The sequence below is a fragment of the Pongo abelii genome, chromosome 17 (genome assembly GCF_028885655.2).
Source record: "Pongo abelii isolate AG06213 chromosome 17, NHGRI_mPonAbe1-v2.0_pri, whole genome shotgun sequence".
NCBI classification, from domain to species: domain Eukaryota; kingdom Metazoa; phylum Chordata; class Mammalia; order Primates; family Hominidae; genus Pongo; species Pongo abelii.
In genome coordinates, this window is record NC_072002.2 from 61278427 (window position 1) to 61298755 (window position 20329).

The 20329-nt window shown below is 35.3% G+C and overlaps 1 protein-coding gene across 12 annotated transcripts in view; it reads right to left on the reverse strand.

Moving 5' to 3' along the window:
* The window catches only part of PIAS2 (protein inhibitor of activated STAT 2), a 109650-nt gene that overhangs the window by 16271 nt on the left and 73050 nt on the right, over positions 1 to 20329 (reverse strand). For all 12 annotated transcript variants that reach the window (XM_063716884.1, XM_054537845.2, XM_024236153.3 and 9 more), the window contains 5 exons: positions 19934 to 20039; positions 19256 to 19329; positions 11668 to 11828; positions 5085 to 5218; positions 3366 to 3537 (listed from right to left, as the gene is read on the reverse strand). In XM_063716884.1, coding sequence (XP_063572954.1) covers positions 3366 to 3537; positions 5085 to 5218; positions 11668 to 11828; positions 19256 to 19329; positions 19934 to 20039 — 647 coding nt within the window. The remainder of the gene's footprint in view (positions 1 to 3365; positions 3538 to 5084; positions 5219 to 11667; positions 11829 to 19255; positions 19330 to 19933; positions 20040 to 20329) is intronic.

Sequence of the window (20329 nt, forward strand, 5' to 3'; positions counted from 1 at the left end):
CTGCCATCAAAATGGCAATGATTCTCTCTAGGTGAGACATTTTTTGCTTTCTTCTTGGTGCTTTGTAAAATTGTTTATAAGAATAATTTTTACTAAAATAATAATACCTCTTAAAAGATAGTTGCTCACAGGCCAGGCGTGGTGGCTTACGCACTTTGTAATCCTAGCACTTTGGCAGGCCAAGACAGGTGGATGGCTTGAGCTCAGGAGTTCGAGACCAGCCTGGGCAACATGGTAAAACCCCATGTTTACAAAAAAACACAAAAAAACTAGCTGGGGGTGGTAGTTCCAGCTACTTGGAGGGCTGAGGCAGGAGGATCGCTTCAACCCAGGAGGTCAAGACTGCAGTGAGCTGCGATCACACCACGGCATTCTAGCCTGGGTCACAAACTGAGACCCTGTCTCAAAAAACTAAAAAAAAAAAAAAAAAAAAAAAAAAAAAGTTGTTCACATAATTTCGGGGCTGTAAATTAGAGTAAGTTTTCCTGATTTCTTATTCTTTCTCATTTGCTTGCTATCTTTGATGGCCAAGAAATCCTATGATAAACTTACACAGCACAGGAAAACCATAAAAACTCTAGATGCTGAACTACAAGAAAGGGTATGAAAAGGACAACCAAGAACAAAGCCACAAAAGTCTAAGAGTAGGAAGAGATCACAGAGATGATATAACTACAGCATGAGCCTCCACTATGACACTGTGACAGGTGGCAGCCACTCTAACACAGAAAATACGATTTCGGGACAAAAGATTAAATTTCCTAGTATTCAGAAAGCTCCAATAGAAAGTTTATCCATGTATCTTTAGTCCACTGGACCTAAATCTGGTAATAAAGAACAAACTTAATCCAGCTAGTCATTGTCTCCCTTTTAGGAACTACAAGGTGGCTATCAAATAATCTCTTCTCCTGGTTTAACAGCTTCAGACCTTAAGATCCACTCATCCATCTTGCTCCAGATTCCACTATTCACCTTCCTGTTCCCCTGCTCTGGCTATATTCATTTGTTAATACCATTCTTGATGATCAGCACTGACTGAAATGCTCTGAGAGTCATATAGCCTAAAATGGAACAAAACTGGCATGGTATGGATCCTGGACACTATGCTTATTTTATTAATGCTAAGAACAAATTGATTTCAGTGGTGAACTCTTCAAACCATTAACTGAAACCTGACATTTGAAAGAGTTTCTATCAGAAATGGCAATTAATTTAGTGAAGGCCTTTCCAACATCCATGAAGATGACTACAAAGTTGTCCTTATGACAAGATCTATCTTATCAACGTATTTCCTAATATTAAAGCACTCCTAGGATAAACTCTAGTTGGTCACAGATGTCATTTTAATATATAATTAAATGATTTCCTAAGACTGAATTCAGAATTTTCATTTATCTTTCTATGTGAGTCTGTTTCTTAAGAGTTCTTCCATGTATTAATGTGTATGTATGTCTAGGTTGGGTGTTAAGGGCTATATCAGCTTCATGGAACGAACTAGGTAGCTGCGCTTTATACAGACGTTTAAAATAAACTTTCATGTGTTGCTGGTTTAGTCACAAATTTCTATCTTATACTTACCAATGTTAAGTTTTTGTTTTCTTTTCAGCCTAAATGAGGAACCTTAACATTTATCTCTATAGTAGCTGATCACAGATGTAAACTATCCTTATTCCTCTGCATACTGAGGTCATTTCAGATTTTGTCGCCCACTGTGTATGTGCCATCCCTCCTGTTTCATGGACTCATCAAACATAGATAAAAATGTAGTAAAGGACGGAGGGTAGACCCTTGTGGCATACCACCAGAGACATGCTCCAAGATCACAACAACTCATGAGTCAGCATCACTAGGCATGACCTCTCAACCTGGCATGAATTCAGCCAACTACAGTACTTGCAACTCATGTTTTCCCACTATATCCTAAAGGGTATCATTACAGAGTAAAATCCAGAAACATCACATCTAAGCATTAATTCCCCTTCAAGATACATTTTGAACATAACCATTTCAAAATTATAACTTCATTTTCTGTTTATCATTTAAATTATAGATGTACCAACCAATTTGTCTCAAAGGAGCAATAAATGATTGGCACACCAGGAAAAAATCCACTTGAAATACCTCCTCATTTTGTTCCACACACACAAAAACCCCACCTCATTCTAATTAAATGGGTAGAAGTAAATATATGCCTTTAATATATGTGTAAATTATATCGGAAATGTAAGTATTTTAACAGCAAAGAAGGCAGCTGAAAAGGTTTAATTCTTAAAATTATAAAAAACAATGTTGCAAAAGGAGACATTTTATATAAAATGTCTAAACAGGCATTATAGAGACAAAAAAACGATTGCCTAGATTTGGGGTGTAAATAGGAATAAACTACAAAAGAACATGAAGAAGTTTTTTGGGTGTTGAAAATATTCTACTACTGAATCATGGTGATGATTGCACAGCTCTATGTATTTACTAAAATCACTGAATTGTGCAATTATATACTTAAGATGGGTACATTTTATGCTATGTAAATTATAACTCAGTAAAGCCATTAGAAAACCAAGTGGACCGAGAGGCCAAAAAGATGACACTAGCAAACCCAAGTTTGAAAGAATGTGTTCGTAGACAGCCAGGAGAACTCTCCTGTTATCTCCTTTTATGGTTCAAAACCTCTCTGAAAAAGCAACTATTGCTAAATACCCAAACCTGATTTTTAATGCAGGTCAGTAATGCCTTCTGCCAGATAACTTACAGAGAACCCATGCTAAAATTGAGGTAGAATGCCATCCTACCCACCTATATTTTGCCCTGGAGAGGGTGAGAAGGGAAAGGAATCAATTTTTATTGGGAAATTACCACATGCCTGACACTGAGGCTTTCTTTCATCTCATTAAATCCTGAAAATGATCCTGTAATATAGGCATTATTTAGCTCCATTTAACAGAACACAAAAAAGAGGCTCAATCAAATTAAGTATTTCATCTAAGATCACAGAACAAGTAAGCGACGGTGTGCCAAAATTGGAATCCATACTTGTCAGATTCCCAGTTCCACACTCCATTACACCAGACTTTCTCATCTGGTCTGAGATACCAAATTTCCTTACAAACAGGTTCAAGAAAATAACAAAAAGTCTCAGGTAGGAAATAAATACCTCACACGCTCACTTTCCAAAGATGTAAATATTTTCTCCATCAAAATTTGCTTCCTATAAACAATGTGCTTACTTGAAAATATTTCAACTCAACAAAGGCAAATTAAAATAGCCTTCTACAGTTACGCCATTTCCCAAAGAGACATTTATAAATCTATCCAAGAGCAATTAGTTGCAAGGGTAATGAACAATAGTGAACTATAAATTAACAAACCCTTTGGTTGGGCTGCTTTGTGTTTCTGACATAAAGATGCATTTCCTTTTGGCAGGAGGGTCTTCCTCTTCGTCAGAAGAGCTTTCTATTGTAAGATCAATAACATCTACTTTCTTCTTGCTTGCCTCACTGGCTACAGTCACTGAACAAGGCTTACTGAGGACGCTTGAACCTGCATGTAAGGAAACAAAAGGAAAAAAAATTAAAGGTATAACACAAATAAACTCTAGTGGTAGAGTCTAGTATATTCAGTATAGTATGTTCCTGACAACATATAGCCAGTGAAGCCACATACTCCAACCCATGGACAAATACCAACTCCCTAACTCCAGACCTCTGTCTGTAAAATGGTTGTTCACCTAGGGAGACAGGTGAGCACTATTCCTTGACAGAAGGTTAGAAGTCTCATTCAGACAGAATGTTCTTAGTTATGCCTCCAATACCACTGAAGGATTTGTACAGCTCCTACTGCTCATCCTGTCTCTGCAGGTCAGCAGTCGTTTTACGGAAAGACACGTAGAGTTAGGGAACTGGTCTCAGGCCATGGGACAAGAATGGGTGAGTTTACCAGCTATGTATTCTCACAGACAAGTGGCACAGTTAGCTCAGAACCAGATATTTCCACTCTAGCAATTATGCTCATATCAAAGAAAGTACAGACTTTCTACCATAAGACAGAACTTGATAAAAACTTTCATCTTGATAAGCTGAAAAAAACCCAAACCTCTCAATTAAGTTACTCAGACATTTAAACTTTTCTTATGAATTATCTGCTAATCACGTAGGTTCTTTCTACCCACAAAGATAGTCTCACATACCATATTTGTTAACTCACATTTTCACAGAAAAGTATGTTATTATCTGTAATGTATTTAGTTAAAAATGAATGACAGTTGATAATGGAAAAGCAATAGAAACTTATCAACTAAATCACTCCGCATTTTTCTGAAAGATGAGAGAAACCTTGGTCACTGCACTCAGGTTCAGTGTCAATCACAGAGGAATAATTAGTAATGGCATAAATCCTTTATTTTTTCCCCTTTCTTCTTACTCCATTCATTACATTGTTTGTTAGAACTTCAAATGTAATCAGAACAAAACTGAAATGCAGTGAGTAGACTGTTAGATAAAAAGAAACTCTAAGTTCACCTGTGCGTTTCAATCACTCCAAATGCCCTCAGTTTCCCTATTTAGTGTGGATGGATGCATGCAGTTGATGGATGAGTATACATTCTAGGTAATCAAGGCAATGTTAAAACTCTTCCCCACAAAGAAATGGAAGGTAACAATTTGTTTACTTTCTGAGCAACTAACCTGTGACCATCCCCAAACCACCAAGGCCATTACCAATGATGCAGCCTCTCTAACCTCACCTCCACCTAGGGTTCCACCTACAGATACTCTAAGAACAATTCTGAAAAACTGTCCATATAAATTCATTTGTGACTTTTTGTTTTGTAACAAACATCATATTTTAAAATGATTTTAGATGAATGTTTATTCTACATAGGAAAAATATACTATGAAATAGCTGATACGATGGTATAAACTCTAGCACATTCCTTCAGGAAAGAATAAAAATCATTTGGGGGAAATTATATATAATCAAAAGACTGAGTCAACAAGCTGAATTCCAAACGTATAGTTCTAGGGGCGAAGATTAATGATAATGTTGCACGAGTCTCTCTGCTTTGCTCTCTGCTGCTGTTCTACACATACTTTCTATTTTTGTACACGGTTGGCTGGATACTTTCATAGCTTCTTTCTTCGGTCTCATTGGACACCAAGAACCATCTTCTTGGAATTTGATCTCATCCACATCAGAACAGTCATTGAGAATTTCCATAAAAAGCCTAAAAAACAATTAAGAAGTACATACATGTGATCAATAGCTTTGCCTAAAGGTGAAATAAGAAAGTAATACATATTACCTTGAAAACATAAGTAATGCTAGCTGACCCCCTTTTCTTTTGGTATTGCAATACTTTATACTTTACAACAATTATTACACTCCCTTTGTCCTATGTTTTAAATCTGTAACAGGCAACATAATAGTTAAGTAACTTACTGAGCATCACCTGTGTAACTCAATGAGTATAAATGGCTAGAGAGAAGTAGATACCTGGAGCCTCCTAGCTGAGGCTGGCAGTAAGAACAACCTCTAACACAGCACACAAAACAAACATCGGCAGACAAAGGTTACTATACAGTAAAATAATTTATAAGCCTTAACTTCGAGAAAAAAGGATAATGGGGTAGGGGAAGGAGGGAAGAAAAGGGAAATAAAAGAAGTCTCAATAAATTTAAAATAAGCAAAGTGTATTTGAATTAAGTTCAAATTAAGTCTGTACCAGAAAAATCTGAAAAATTCATAAATACTTGGAAACTAAACAAAAGAAACATGAGTCAAAGATAAAAATAAGATTTTGAACTGAATGAAAATAAAAATGTAATAAAATTTGTGGACTGTAGCTAAAGTAGTATTTAAAGGAAAAGTTATAGCATTAATCTTCCCTAATTAGAAAATAAAGTCTCAAATCAGTAACTTTATGAAACTAGAAAAAAAAAGCAAATTATAGTAAAAGCAAGAAAAGAGAAATAACAGAACAAAAACAAATAGAAAAAAAGAAAAACAGAAAAATTAGCTTCTAGTCAAACTTATTTACACTCACTCCAAAAGAAACAGATAACCTAAGAAGCCCTATGTCTATTAAATAAGTTGGATCTGTAGTTAAAAACTTTACCACAAAGAAAATCCCAGGCCCAAAGTCTTCTCTAGGGAATTCTACCAAATATTTGAGGAGAAATAATACCACTGCTTCCAACTCATTGTACAAGGTCAGCATCACTCTGATAATAAAACCAGGCAGGCATTGCAACAAAACTAAATACCAACATCCCCCATGAACTTTGCAAAACAAATCCAACAACAAATATACACAGGATAATAAATCACGACCAAATGGGGTTCACTCCCACAATACAAGATTAGTTTAATATCCAAAAGTCAATCAACATAATTCACCATATTACCAGACTAGTCAATGCAAGGCGGCGGGAAAACAAAAGGCATCCATGTTAGAAAAAAGAAGTAAAACTGTCTTTATTTAAAAAACATTACTGACTATATAGAAAATCCTATGTAATCTATAATAAAGCTACTAGAACTACTAAGGGATGGGAATAACATATCTTGATATGAGAGCAATATACAAAGGTCAACTATATTTCTATATATTAGCCATAATCACAAAAATTTTTTAAATACCACAGAGATATGAAATATTTAGGAATAAACTTGACAAGATGTACAAGACACACTGAAAACCACAAAACACTGCTGAGACAAATAAATAGAAAGATACATCCTGTTCATAAATCAGAAGACTCAATATTATTATGTCACCACAGACTTATCTACAGAGTCAATGAAAAACAAATCAAAATCTCAGCAGGTTTTTTCCCCTAATTGACAAGCTATTTCCAAAATCTGTATGAAAATGCAAAGAATCTACAATAGCCAAGATAATTTTGAAAAAGAAGAACAAAGCTGGAAGAGTCACACTACCCGACTTCCAGCGAATGCAGTATTGACGTAACTACAGACAAATAAATCAATAGAACAGTTCAGAGATCACACATATAGTCGATTTTTATAAAAGGTGCAAAAGCAATTCAATGAGGAAAAACAAATCTTAACAAATGATGGTGCAGCAATCACATGGCCATATACCAAACAAAAACAAAAACCCTGTTCTTTATCTTACACCACACATAAAAATTAACTTGATAGAAATAATAAACCTAAGTGTAAAAGTAAATTATAAAACTCCTACAGGAAGCTCAGAAAAAATATTTGTGACCTTGAGTTAGGGAAAATGTCTTAAAATAATACCAAAAGCACAATCTTTCATAAAAGAAAAACTTGGTAAACTAGCCTTCATTCATAGTAGATACTTCTGCTATTTGACATACACTGTTAAAAGACTGAAAAGATAAAATGACAGAAAACACTTAAAAATCATATACCTGGTAAGACGTTTGTATCCAGAATACGTAAGAACCACCAACATTCAGTAACATGAAAACAAAACCCAATTAAAAAGTGGGCAAAAGGCCGGGCACGGTGGCTCATGCCTGTAATCCTAGCACTTTGGGATGCTGAGGCGGGTGGGTCACGAGGTCGGGAGTTCGAGACCAGCCTGACCAACATGGTGAAACCCTGTCTCTACTAAAAATACAAAAATTAGCCAGGCGTGGTGGTGCACACCTGTAGTCCCAGCTACTTGGGAGGCTGAGGAAGGAGAATTGCTTGAACCCAAGAGGTGGAGGTTGCGCTGAGCTGAGATCATGCCACTGCACTCCAGCCTGGGCGACAGAGCAAAACTCCATCTCAAAACAAACAAACAAACAAAAAAAAGTGAGCAAAAGTTTGGTCACTTCACCAAAGAAACGTACAGATAGAGAATAAATATGCAAAAAGATGCTCAAAACAATTAGTAATAAGGAAAATGCAAATTAAACCCACAATGGAGTACCACTATATACCACTAGTATGATCTAAAATTAAAAAGATTAACTGGCCGGATGTGGTGACTCATGCCTGTAATCCCAGCACTTTGGGAGGCTGAGGTGGGTGGATCACCTGAGGTCAGGAGTTGGAGACTAGCCTGGCCAATATGGCGAAACCCCATCTCTACTAAAGACACAAAAAATTAGCCAAGTGTGGTGGCGGGTGCCTGTAATCCCAGCTACTGGGGAGGCTGAGGCAGGAGAATCCCTTGAACCTTGGGGGCGGGGGCTGCAGTGAGCCAAGATGGTGCCACTGCACTCCAGCCTGGGCAACAGAGCAAGACTCTGTCTCAAAAAAAAAAAAAAGATAAGCCATACCAAATGTTAATGAGAATGAAGAGCAATCAAAACTCTCCATATACTGCTGGTGGAAATATAAAATAAAATAGTACAACCGCTTTGGAAAACAGTTTGACAGTTTCTTGCAGTTAAGCACACACCTGGCATGTGACCAGGCATTCTACTCCTAAGTATTTACCCAAGATAAATGAAAACAGTCCACACAAAGACTTGGGCATGAATGTTCACAGTAGCTGTATTTCCAACAGCCCCAAACCAGAAAAAACCCATCAACGCATGAACTGACAAACTGTGGGTTAGAATGCAACTCAGCAATAAAAATGAACTATTGGTATATGCAACATAAATGTATCTCAAACAAGTATGTTGAGTAAAAGAAGTTAGACAAAGGAAGCACATAGTTTATGATTCCATTCATATAAAAGTCTAGAAAATCCAAACTAATCTATAGAAACAGAAAGCATATCAGTGTTTGCTTGAGGACTGAGAGATTGAAAACATACATGAGAAAACTTTAGGTGTGATGGGTGTGTTCATTATCTTGACTGGGATAATGATTTCATAGGTATATAATAGGTCAAAATTTATCAAATTGTACATTTTACATGAGTAGTTCTTATGCCAAAAATGCCTACTTCATAAGAGGTTTATTTTTCTCAATTATACTGAAAATTCAGCATAATGTAAATCAAAATCCAAAAAGGTTCTGTGTAATTTGAGAATGCTTTTATTCAAGTGAATATGGCAGAATGTATTGTGACACTAGTCAAAAAAATTCTGAAAAGAAATGGCCTAAGAAATACTACCACATAATAGAAATCTAATAATTAAAATAGTTTTGTACTGGCCCAGTAATACTTTGATCAATGGAACAAATAGCAGTTCAGAAGTTAACACTAGAATTTACAAGAAATGTATTAGATAATGGAAGTAGTATCTCAGATCTGTGGGAGAGATTATTCAAGTAAATGTGGTTGAGAATAATCTGGGTGCTAGGGTGAGGTGATCTCTACCTTAATAGGATCACCTATTCCCTACTGTAAAGTTCCTTCCTCATTCCCAATTTTCCTCCCACAGTGTCATTCCTTACCTTCATAGCACTTTACACTTAATATGCTTTTTTTTTTTTTTTACCGTCTCCCATACTAGAAGTGCTCTGCTCACCATTTTTAGACCTAGTATCTGACATGATAGGTATTTAGTAAGTACTGTGTTGAATGAATTCATGAAGCAATGTATGATGGAACAACTGCACAACTGGAAAAAGGAATCACAAATGTGATGAAAAGCAAGTGCTCATATAAAATCTCTATCACTTTCTAAACACTTTCAAGGAAGACGTTCAAAAAAGGAAAAGACAAGACTTGATAAAAAAATGTAAAGCTTCTGAATGGAAAACAAAGGTCACAATAAATACAAATAAAAGGCAAACTGGGAAAATACATTTGGCACATGTGGACAGAGAAATTAATATCCTCAATCTATAATGACTATGTATAGGCCAGTAAGAAAAAGATGAGCAAGCCCATAGCAAAATCTTTTTTAAAAAAGGAATATTAAGAGGCAATTTGTAAAAGATATTATAATGACCAATATATGGAATTAAAGAAATATCTGATAACTCCTATAATATAAAAATTAAAAATCAAAATAGCTATCTTTTCAATTAGGAAATTAGTAGACATTTTTATTTGTTGTTCCATTTTGTTTTGTTTACTTTTGAAACAGAGTCTTGCTCTGTCACCCAGGTTGGAGTGCAATGGCATGACCATTGCTCACTGCAGCCTCAAACTCCTGGTCTCAGACAATCGTCCTGCCTTGGCCTTCCAAAGTGCTGGGATGACAGGTGTGAGCCACCACACCCAAGAGTAGACATTTTTAAAGTAAGTTTTAATATGTAAGGCTGCTAAGACGGCTGAGAAGTGGATGATGTTATGCCTGTTGGCATGAGAGTGAAATGATTTACTAGAAGGGAAAAATAGCTTACTCCCCCTGGGAGGCATCTTAATAATAAATAGTAAAAGTCTTACATTCCCTTTGAGTATTTCTATTTCTAAGACCTTGAAGAAAACTCCACAGACATACACAAAATGCCACCTTCAAAAACGTTAACATCACAGGGCAATTTTAAATTGAAAAAGTAGAAACAAATATGGAATATCAAGAATTTAGTAAACACATCACAAAATATTGATGTGCAAAGGGGCATGACATACATAACTCTCAAATGGTTCAAAAGAATTCTAAAAATGGTAATAACCATCTCTCTCTACATTCACAAATGCACACACCAAAAATGTGTATATGCACACATATTAAGGGAGAAAGTGATACAACAACTGTGATAGAATGTTAACAACTGAAGCATCTGGGTCATAGTTACATGGGAGGTTCTTTGTGCTACTGTTTCAACTCCTCTGTAGGTTTGAAATTTTTTCAAAATAAGCTAAAAATAAAAATTCAGCAAAGGAAAAGTTCAGAAAGGAACATTAAAGTCCCATTCACTCTTCATTCCCCATTCCTCTCCACAGATAATACTCTTGTAAAACTTTTGTTGTTTATTTTAGAGATGCAACTCACTATGTTGCCCAGGCTCACCATGAACTCCTGGGCTCAAGTGATCCTCCCACCTCACTTTCCTGTGTAGCTAGGACTACAGGCATGTATCACAGTGCCTGGCTTAAAACATTTTCAAGTTGTACAAGTATCTTTAAAAATCTAGGATACTTTTTACTATATATTGAGTAAAAATCATATGTATATATTAATATAAATCATTAAAGTATCATTTCAGTCTTTTTTAATGTCAATAACAAAGTCATCACCATAGGATGGTACTGCCAATTTTATTTTCATCTTTTCATTAACTGTATTTTCTAAATCTTACATGGTACATGGATGGATGACGTGCAATTTTTTAAAAAGTATTATTTGAAAAAAGATACTAAAAATTAGTTCATGTCATTTTCCAAATTCTGACATGCAATATAATATGAGAGATGATGCTTAAAGTTTGGACTCCAGAGTCAGAAATACCTGGGCATGAATTCCAGTTTTGAACTTAAGAGCTATGTCTGTATCTGCCCTATCACTTCCTCTGGTTTTTGCATAGACCCTAATTGCTACTTCAAGAAATTCTAGGTAAGCAAAATGACATCACAAAGCAAACTTTTCCCTCTTTCCTGTGGGCTTTATAAAACATAATCTTGGAAAGCAAAAACATTGCCCTCAACGCAAATTGTATTATAGAGATAAAAATGCCACTAACCACAGTTTAAAAAATAAGATTGAGTATAATTATGTATAAGACAGAAAACATACAAACATCTGGATTTATGCTAGAGTAGAATTTATTTAGAATTCAGTTCAGTAAGTTGTAGTGAACAAAGCTGTATTAGTCCATATTAGCTGTTAAAAGGGATATACTTACCCATCTAATATTAGACTTTCATAGGCAGCTTTTTTGTCACACACAGGACAAATCCAGGTGGGCTTCTTCTCATTCATTTGTAGATAAAGGGCAGCATCAAAACACTGTAGATGTGTACAAGTCACTGCACGGCATGGGATTGTCAGCCTCATTTTTCCTAACTACAGGACAGGAAACACAAGGAAAACTATTTCAGAAAGGAGAATGAGCTCAGAGGGAACATGGTCAGTTGTAAAAGTCAGAAGATGTCATACAAGAAGATGATAAAAATGAAATAGAAATCCAAATCAGAATGTATTCCCAAGAAGATTACAACATATTTTTATTCATTGACTGCCCTGTGATTTTTGAAAAACCATTTCACTTTTTCAAAACAGGTTAACATGTAAATCCAGATTCATATACATTGAAAGTATGACTCCTTCTTACCTGGTCCCCAGTTTCCCTATTTAGAGAACCACTGTTATCCAACTCTTGCATGTCCTTTCACAGATGTTCTAAGCATAAACCAAGTGTGTATTTAAAGAAATATTTTCCCAGGAATGATAGTATACAATACACACTGTTTTCCAACTCACTTCTGTCATATAACTTGGTGACTACTGCACACAAATCGGTATATAAAAAGCTACCATTATATGAAGGTATCATAATTTATTTAATCAGTACACTAATGACTGACATTTAAATTGTTCCCAATCTTTTATCACTACAAACAATGCTGTAATGAATATTTCTAAGATTTTTATATTTATAACATTTATAATTCCTCAAAGTATAACTTTTGGGTGGAAAGAAAAGTATATTTGTAATTTTTGTCACATTAACACACTATCTTCCACAAAAAGTACCTATTGGGTTATGCATACATGTGTATTAACATGCTTTGTTCCACTCAACCTTTTCAATAAAGTGTTATTAAATTCTTTGGTCTCTGCCAATCTGGAAGGTGACAAATATCCCATTACAGTTGTGAACTACATTTCTCTTATTATAAGTGGTAGCTGAGCCTCTTCTTTTACTTCTAAGAGTCACCTGTGTTTCTAAGAACTTTCTACCTATAACCTTTTCTCATTTCCCATTTGGTTATTAATCTTTTGTTATCTATTTATAGGCACTCTTTATATAAGAAATCAGCCATGTGTGTAATATGAACTGCAAATATATTTTTCATTTATGAAAATTTGTTTTTATATAATCAACTGTGTCAATTTTTCAACATACTTTTGATTAACTCTAGTGCTGTTAAATTCTTATTCCAACTAGTAGTGGTCCACCGGCACCAAGACGTACACAACACCCAGATTTGATCAGACCAGGTTTTCCTACATAATCCTTCAAACCTCCCCATATATTTCCTTTACAGAAAATATCACTATTTTAAACCAGTCCTACTATTTTGATTGAAAATTTGTTTCTCCCTCTAGATCTTATGCTCCAAAAAGATGGTCTAGATCTCCGCTCACCACTGAATCCCACTGTCCTAGCACAATACTAGCTCATAGTATGTGCTCAGTATTTGTTGACCAGATAGGAGAAGGAATGGAGATGGACTGGAAATGGGGAAAAGAACAAACAGGAAACGAAGAAGACAGACCTATTTTTATGCTATAAAGTTTGAAAGAATTCATGGCAAAATTAAAACATTCTTAGCTCTGCCTGGGAGGTAGGCTTTTTAGGATGTTCTTTTTCTTTTGGTTCATCTGTAATTTCTAATTCCTCTAAAATGAACACCTGGTAATGTGGTAATTTAAAAAGAAAATAATTTAGCTGAATCATCAACACAGAAGTAACATTTACATAGTTCCACCTACGTGCAAGGTACAGTGTTGACTACTTCACATTACTCTCAAAAACACTTTCACAATTATATAACAATTATACTAAAAGGATGGTATTATTATCATCCCCATTTTATATATAAGGAAACTAAGGCACAAAGAAGCTAAGTAACCTAACACTACAAAGTTAGAAAATGGCAGAGCAGGTCTGACCTGGGAAGCTCCAGCCCTGCAGAGTCCACTCTCTCACTGCTATACTGCTTCTATCTAAGTGTCTACCCAGAGTTCTAAAAGGGAGCCTCGAAATTACTGTGATTCGATCAACGTATGTGGCACAATATAACTCATCACTTAGAACAGAAAAAGGTCAGAATAAAACCTGAGGCAGCTTCTCTTCTTATGATACATCTTCCTATATTTTTCCTGCCTTTAAAAACAAACTATTTCTTAAACAGAATCTTACAGTATGCCCAAGGCTTTTCTATAAATCTCATAAAATCTTCATAACTCTGACTCCAGAAAAGCTAGTATCTATATTTCTATTTCTGAAATGAAGATGCTGAAGCTACAAGAGGTTAAAACCACACACTCACTGAGACACAGCTGATGGAGCTATATCACAAATCCAAATGGTCCTCACATCCCGGAGACATCCCAGTTTTATAACATTACAAATGGTGTTAGTTTTTTAATTTAATTACCCACCTTTCCCTCTTTTGCTAAGTTTTCGTTCTATTAAAAGTGAACGTTGACTAAATACCTATTCAGCACCCAATGAGATAACCGGTTTTTTATATCCTTTCAATTATAAAATGAATAATTTTAATAGATTTTTATATTATCCTTTTTAAAAATCACATGTTATTCTTTTTTAGTACCACCAACATAAATATTGGCTGGTTATTTAGAAATTTTCCACCAATGTAAGTGAGTTGGCCTTTTTACACAATCACTGTGTGGAAACAACTCAATCACTAAACTCATTATTAAATTACACTATACCTATTCAACGAAATGCCCACAATGATTAAAATAACACCAATCTACACATACTAATATGCTTAAGATACACTGTTAATTAAAAAACAGCAAGCCATAGGATAGTATATATACTTTCCAATAAACATACGTTATAATTATGTAGAGAATTAAATCTGGAAAAATCTATCATGCTACTAGTAATGTTACTTCTGAATAACAGACCTTGTGAATTTAAAATTATCATTTTTACTTTTTGGTTCTATTTGAATAACCTATAAGTAGGTATTATTTGTCAATTTTTATAATTTTTTCTTTAAAATAACGTTCTAACTCAGCCTACCACGGTTTTTACAGTTATCAGTTCTCATTTGGTTTCAAAACCCCTTTAGACTCTTAAAAATTAAGACCTCAGCCAGGCACGGTGGCTCCCAGTACTTTGCGAGGCTGAGGAGGGTGGATCACATGAGGTCAGGAGTTCCACACCAGCCCAGCCAACGTGGTGAAACCCAATCTCTACTAAAAATACAAAAATTAGCTGGGCGTGGTAGTGGGCACCTGTAATCCCAGCTACTCGGGAGACTGAGGCAGGAGAACCGCTTGAACCTGGGAGGCAGAGGTTGCAGTAAGCTGAGATCATACCACTGCACTCCAGCCTGGGCGACAAGAGCAAAACTCAGTCAAAAAAAAAAAAAAAGGCCAGGCACAGTGGCTCACATGTGTAATCCCAGCATTTTGGGAAGCCAAGACGGACGAATCACGAGGTCAAAAGTTCGAGACCACCCTGGCCAACATGGTGAAATCCCGTCTCTACTAAGAATACAAAAATTAGCCGAGCAGGGTGGCAGGTGCCTGTAATCCCAACTACTTGGGAGGCTGAGGCAGGAGAATTGCTTAAACCCAGGAGGCGGAAGTTGCAGTGAGCTGAGATCGTGCCACTGCACTTCAGCCTGGGCGACGGGAGCAAGACTCTATCTCAAAAAAAAAAAAAAAAAAAAAAAAAAAAAGAAAAAGAAAAAAAAAATTAAGACCTCAAAGACATTTTATGTATGTGGACTATAGTTATCAATATTTGTATACTAGAAATTAAAACATATTTTTAAAAGACAAGAGTACACAAGTACACATTCCATTAGACATCAGAGCAATGACATCATCATCATCTATCGGGTAACCCATGTTAAACATCACTTTATGCTCCTAAGAGAAAAAGAACACAAAATGCCAAAATTGCGTGTCGATACTATTATAAAAAGTTTTAACTTTGTAGTTTTTTTCAAAGAGTGTCAGGGACCTTCAGGTATCCATGGGCCACATTTTGCAAATGGCTGTTTAGGGATTGTTTTTGTCATTTTCTTCCATGCTGTTTCCATCTCTCCTGTCACGGCCTTAAAATTTCCACAGCATACAGAAACGAGAATATCCAGGACTATAAAAGTTGCTGCCCCTAAATTTAATCCTACTCTAGTTGTCTTATAAGAACTAATGACCATTTCCTAAGAAGGCATTTGTTACCAGCTAGCAAAATTTTATCAATTGCCTAGTGACTGTGGCATGTTATTAAAAAGGACCTGAATGTGCCATCAAAATAAATTCTAATTCTAATTTAATCAGATGATGATGCTTTTTTGAAATTTATTATTTTTATGAATTGGTTATCGAAGTAATGCAACACTTTTTTCCTAGAAAATGTTAAGCTGGCATTATCCAAATTCTATTCCCTGTAGACTAATTACTACCAATCTAAATTAAGAGAGTTTTTAAGTTGAAAAGGCCCAAACTGGTGGTTTCCAACTATTTTCAGCAGGACTTTTTTTTTTTTTTTTTTTTTAAATATATTAGAATCTCAAGAGATAAAATCAAACCTAGCTTTCTTTCTTTTTCTCTCCCCCAGCTACCCAGCCCACCTCTGCAGGACAGATTGAAAATCACTAGCTGAAATCATCAAAGTGAAACTCCTATGTAAAATTCAGATATGGTGTTCAGAAATATAATTACACACACTCAATTAGATCCTCTTCAATAACTACTGTGACATTACCTTCCTTTAGTCCCAAGGACAGAGGTTTTAGAATTTGCTCCCACTTTTCAGACTCACGTCCACTGCAAATCACTTTACGAAAATACTGTGAAATGTAATAAACATTTATTCTATCACCCTACACTATCATTTTCTCTTGTTTTTGCCAAATAACCCAGGGTTCACTTCTTATTCAAGTGCCTGGGATTTATTTTTTTCCTTCTCCGTTTCCCATTACTGCACCAGATCCCATGTTATTTCCATTGTTAGCTGGCTGGACTCCATTCTGCTTTCTCCAACTGATAATAGGACTTACTCTTTTTCAAACACTGCTTTCATCATCTAACTTCTGTCATCCATCCACCAAATCTAATCAAAACACTTGTGTCTGGTATTCTAATTAATATATACCACATATTACAGTTTAGCTACCCAACTTTATGTTAACACTACTACTATAGCCCAAAGAGTAGCATTCATTCTTTTCTTAGAAAGTGCTCTGAAAAGATTGATGAACCCCAAGGAAAAGCTCAAAAGACAGTCTCACGAATAGACCTGTTGTCACTTCTGAGCAGAGAGAAAAAAACATTTAAGAAACTTAAAACAAGATTTCCAAAACCTATTTGATCTGTTACTTCATTTCTTCAAGTAACTGAAAAGTTAATTTTCTTAAAAATTGGTAATGTTTGGAAGGAAATGCTCCCTATTCTTACATAGAAGGAATACTAACCTCTCTGATACACTACTTTCACTATTATTGAAAGTTTGGCTAGGTGAGATGGCTCATGCCTGTAATCCCATTATTTTGGGAGGCCAAGGTGGGCAGATCACTTGAGGTCAGAAGTTTGAGACCAGCCTGGGCAACATGGCAAAAACGCTACAAAAGACACCAAAATTAGCCAGGTGTGGTGGTGTGTGGCGGTAATCCCTGCTACTCAGGAGGCTGAGATGGGAAGATCACTTGAATCCAGGAGGTCGAAGCTGCGGTGAGCCGTGATCATGCTACTGCGTTCCAGCATGGGTGACAGAGAGAGACCCTGTCTCAAAAAAAATTTTTAAAGCCTGAGAATCCGTTAGTATGTTTGGCCATTGCATTTTGTTTTGATTGCTCTCATGTAGAATGGCAATCTGTATGAAGAAAAAAAGATTCTAAGAAAATGGCACTGCACAACTGTAAAACTCCTTAGGTAAGTTGTGTAGAAGACTTTCTTCCTGATACAATAGTTTGACATCTAAAACATAATGGTGACATGAGTTTCCTCCCCATATGGTGACTGTATGTGCAACAGAGCTGGCAATTAATGTTTGCTGAATATACTAGGGATACATAATAAAAAATCATCAATATCCAACCGTTTTTTAACCAACAAAAAGGCAACTTCACTTGTTTCAATCTACTATCAATTTTAATTTTAACATGAGAGTGAAGAAAAAGATAATAACCTGAAGACACTGAAAAGAACTCATGCCTGAAGGTTTGCATAGAGCTTGCGCTCAGAGCAAGTTGTGGGTCCTTCCACATGCCTCCTAGAGCCTCTGCCAAAACCCTCAGGGCTTTCAGGCCTTACCCTACAGGAACTGCACACCTCTTCCCTGCGTTTGCTAAGAGCAGGTTCCCAGTATCCAAGCAATCCTGATATCAAAAAATTCTATTTCAATAAAGGCAAAATGATGTTTTTAAGTTAATGAAGATTAAAAGAGTGACACTTCAAAAAAAGATCTGCAAATACCACTTTCCAGAATAAAAGAGATGTACTTGTAATCAGGACATGTATATTTTAGCCCAATCTGGCAGCATGGTATATTGGAAAGAGAACAGGAATATTAGAACACTAGAATCTTTATCCTTGTTCTACCAATAACTGTGTAATTTGGGTTAGCCAATCTCATTCAGTCTCAGTTTCTTCATCCACAAAATGAAGACAACTCCTCCACACACGTTTGCTAAGACAGTTAAATAGAAGAACATACAGCAGAAACTCAACAAATCATTCTCTTTTCTTTCTGACACAATTTCTCCCCATTTAGAAAACTGTACATTTCTCAAAATGGTGGGTAGTCATCAAATGCCCACAAAACTACATTATAAATTCCTGATTCCATGACTTTTCTCATTAAGTTCTTCTTAACCAGAAAGGGTTCCCCTCCAATTCATTCACTGCTCCTGACCTTCCCATCTCCTCTCGGTAGTAAAACAGCCTAACTGTAAGTGAAGTCTGCACCATTTTTATGGGAGTTGGTTTTATTTTTCAAACTCAATTATTAACATTCTAAGCAAGCCTCAATATTTTCTCCCACAATTAGCTCAGTGGCAAGTACACAGGAGGATGTGAGAGTTGCTGACTGATTTCTCCCTCATACTTTCTATGCAAGGAGATACAAAAGAAAAACTATTGTGCAATTTAAAAGAACATTACAAAGACATCCTACACATCCTAACTCACTAAACTAAGACCATCAATTAGCATTTATCAGGCCCTAGTCACTTTATTGCTATTTTTCAGTATAATTTATATTCTGATAAAAGGAGTCAGCTCTTAATATATTTTTACTACTAGCTGTGTATTATCTACAACATTAATTACAACAGATTATTCTGAGCCTAAAGCTATCTTCCCTCTTCTTTGTATTCTTTGCATGCCCAAACAATACAAAGAATTGTGACTTAATCATGAAGATTCCTTAATGGGAAAAGACAAAAGTTCAGAATTCTTCATAATATATCATTCATTCCCACACTTACTTTTATGGGAAAGTTAATCATTTATAAAAAGTCAAATTCCCCAGAACGTTTTGTTGCTTTACTTACAGGGCACATCAAGGATACCCGAAGGCTAGTTGTAGCAATTTCACTATCAGGATCTGCAGTAAGTTTTTCTTTAACTTTAAAAAGAAGAGAAAAAAAATAAAATTTAAAAAAATTAAGGGGACAAAGAAATGGAATTATAAAATATATAGCATCTTAAAACAAAATGTTAAATATTAATGTATTGACAACACAATCACACTCCCAATATAAGTTAAAGAATTATGAACATGCAAATTTCTTTGTTTAAATTCTTAAAATTTCTTTTTAAAAGTAAAACTGCTGGTAAGCAAGACTTTCAAAATAGAAAGCTGTCTAAGACTTAAGAACAAAACAACAATTAGGAGAGGAAGCTGGAATGCAGCAGTATCCTGAGCTTCAAAGCTTTTCCAACACACATTCATCACAGTTTTTATTATGCACTATTGTTTCCAACAATTATTAAATTTGTAAACAGAAAAGATAAAAATATTTATACTTCCTTTGATAATTAAAAACTACTATGTGGTAATGTGTCTACAATTTTACTCACCAGTAACGTATATAAATTAGTATATACACAAGCTAACAAATATATATTAACATATTGATGTGAGCAATATTTAAAGCATTAAAGCATCTCATATGCTCAATCTTTTTTTTTTTTTTTTTTTAATGCTTGGTCTTATAAACATTACTTACTTAGTGCTCTGGAATGATCAGGGTTTCTAATACCTTTCATTTTTAATCTCTGTAATAACATGGCTGATGTAAGCTGCCGTACAAGATATACAGACATAGAGTAATTCTACAAACGAAAAAAAAAAACCTGCATTAAAGATGAGAGATAATATTCTCTTTGTTTACATGAAATACTTATTTAAGAAACTCTGGTTTCTAAAAATAACATTCAAAACAACTTCCATGGAATGGTCAATGACTGCGAAGGGGACAAAATTCACCAAGCTACTTCAGTGAAAATAAAAGCTCAATCATTTTAAAGGTATTTCCTGATCATTTATCACTTTAAAACATTCGCTGGTATGGGAACATAGGTTAGATCAATGGTTTCCAAACTATGGTTCTTATTCAGCAAAA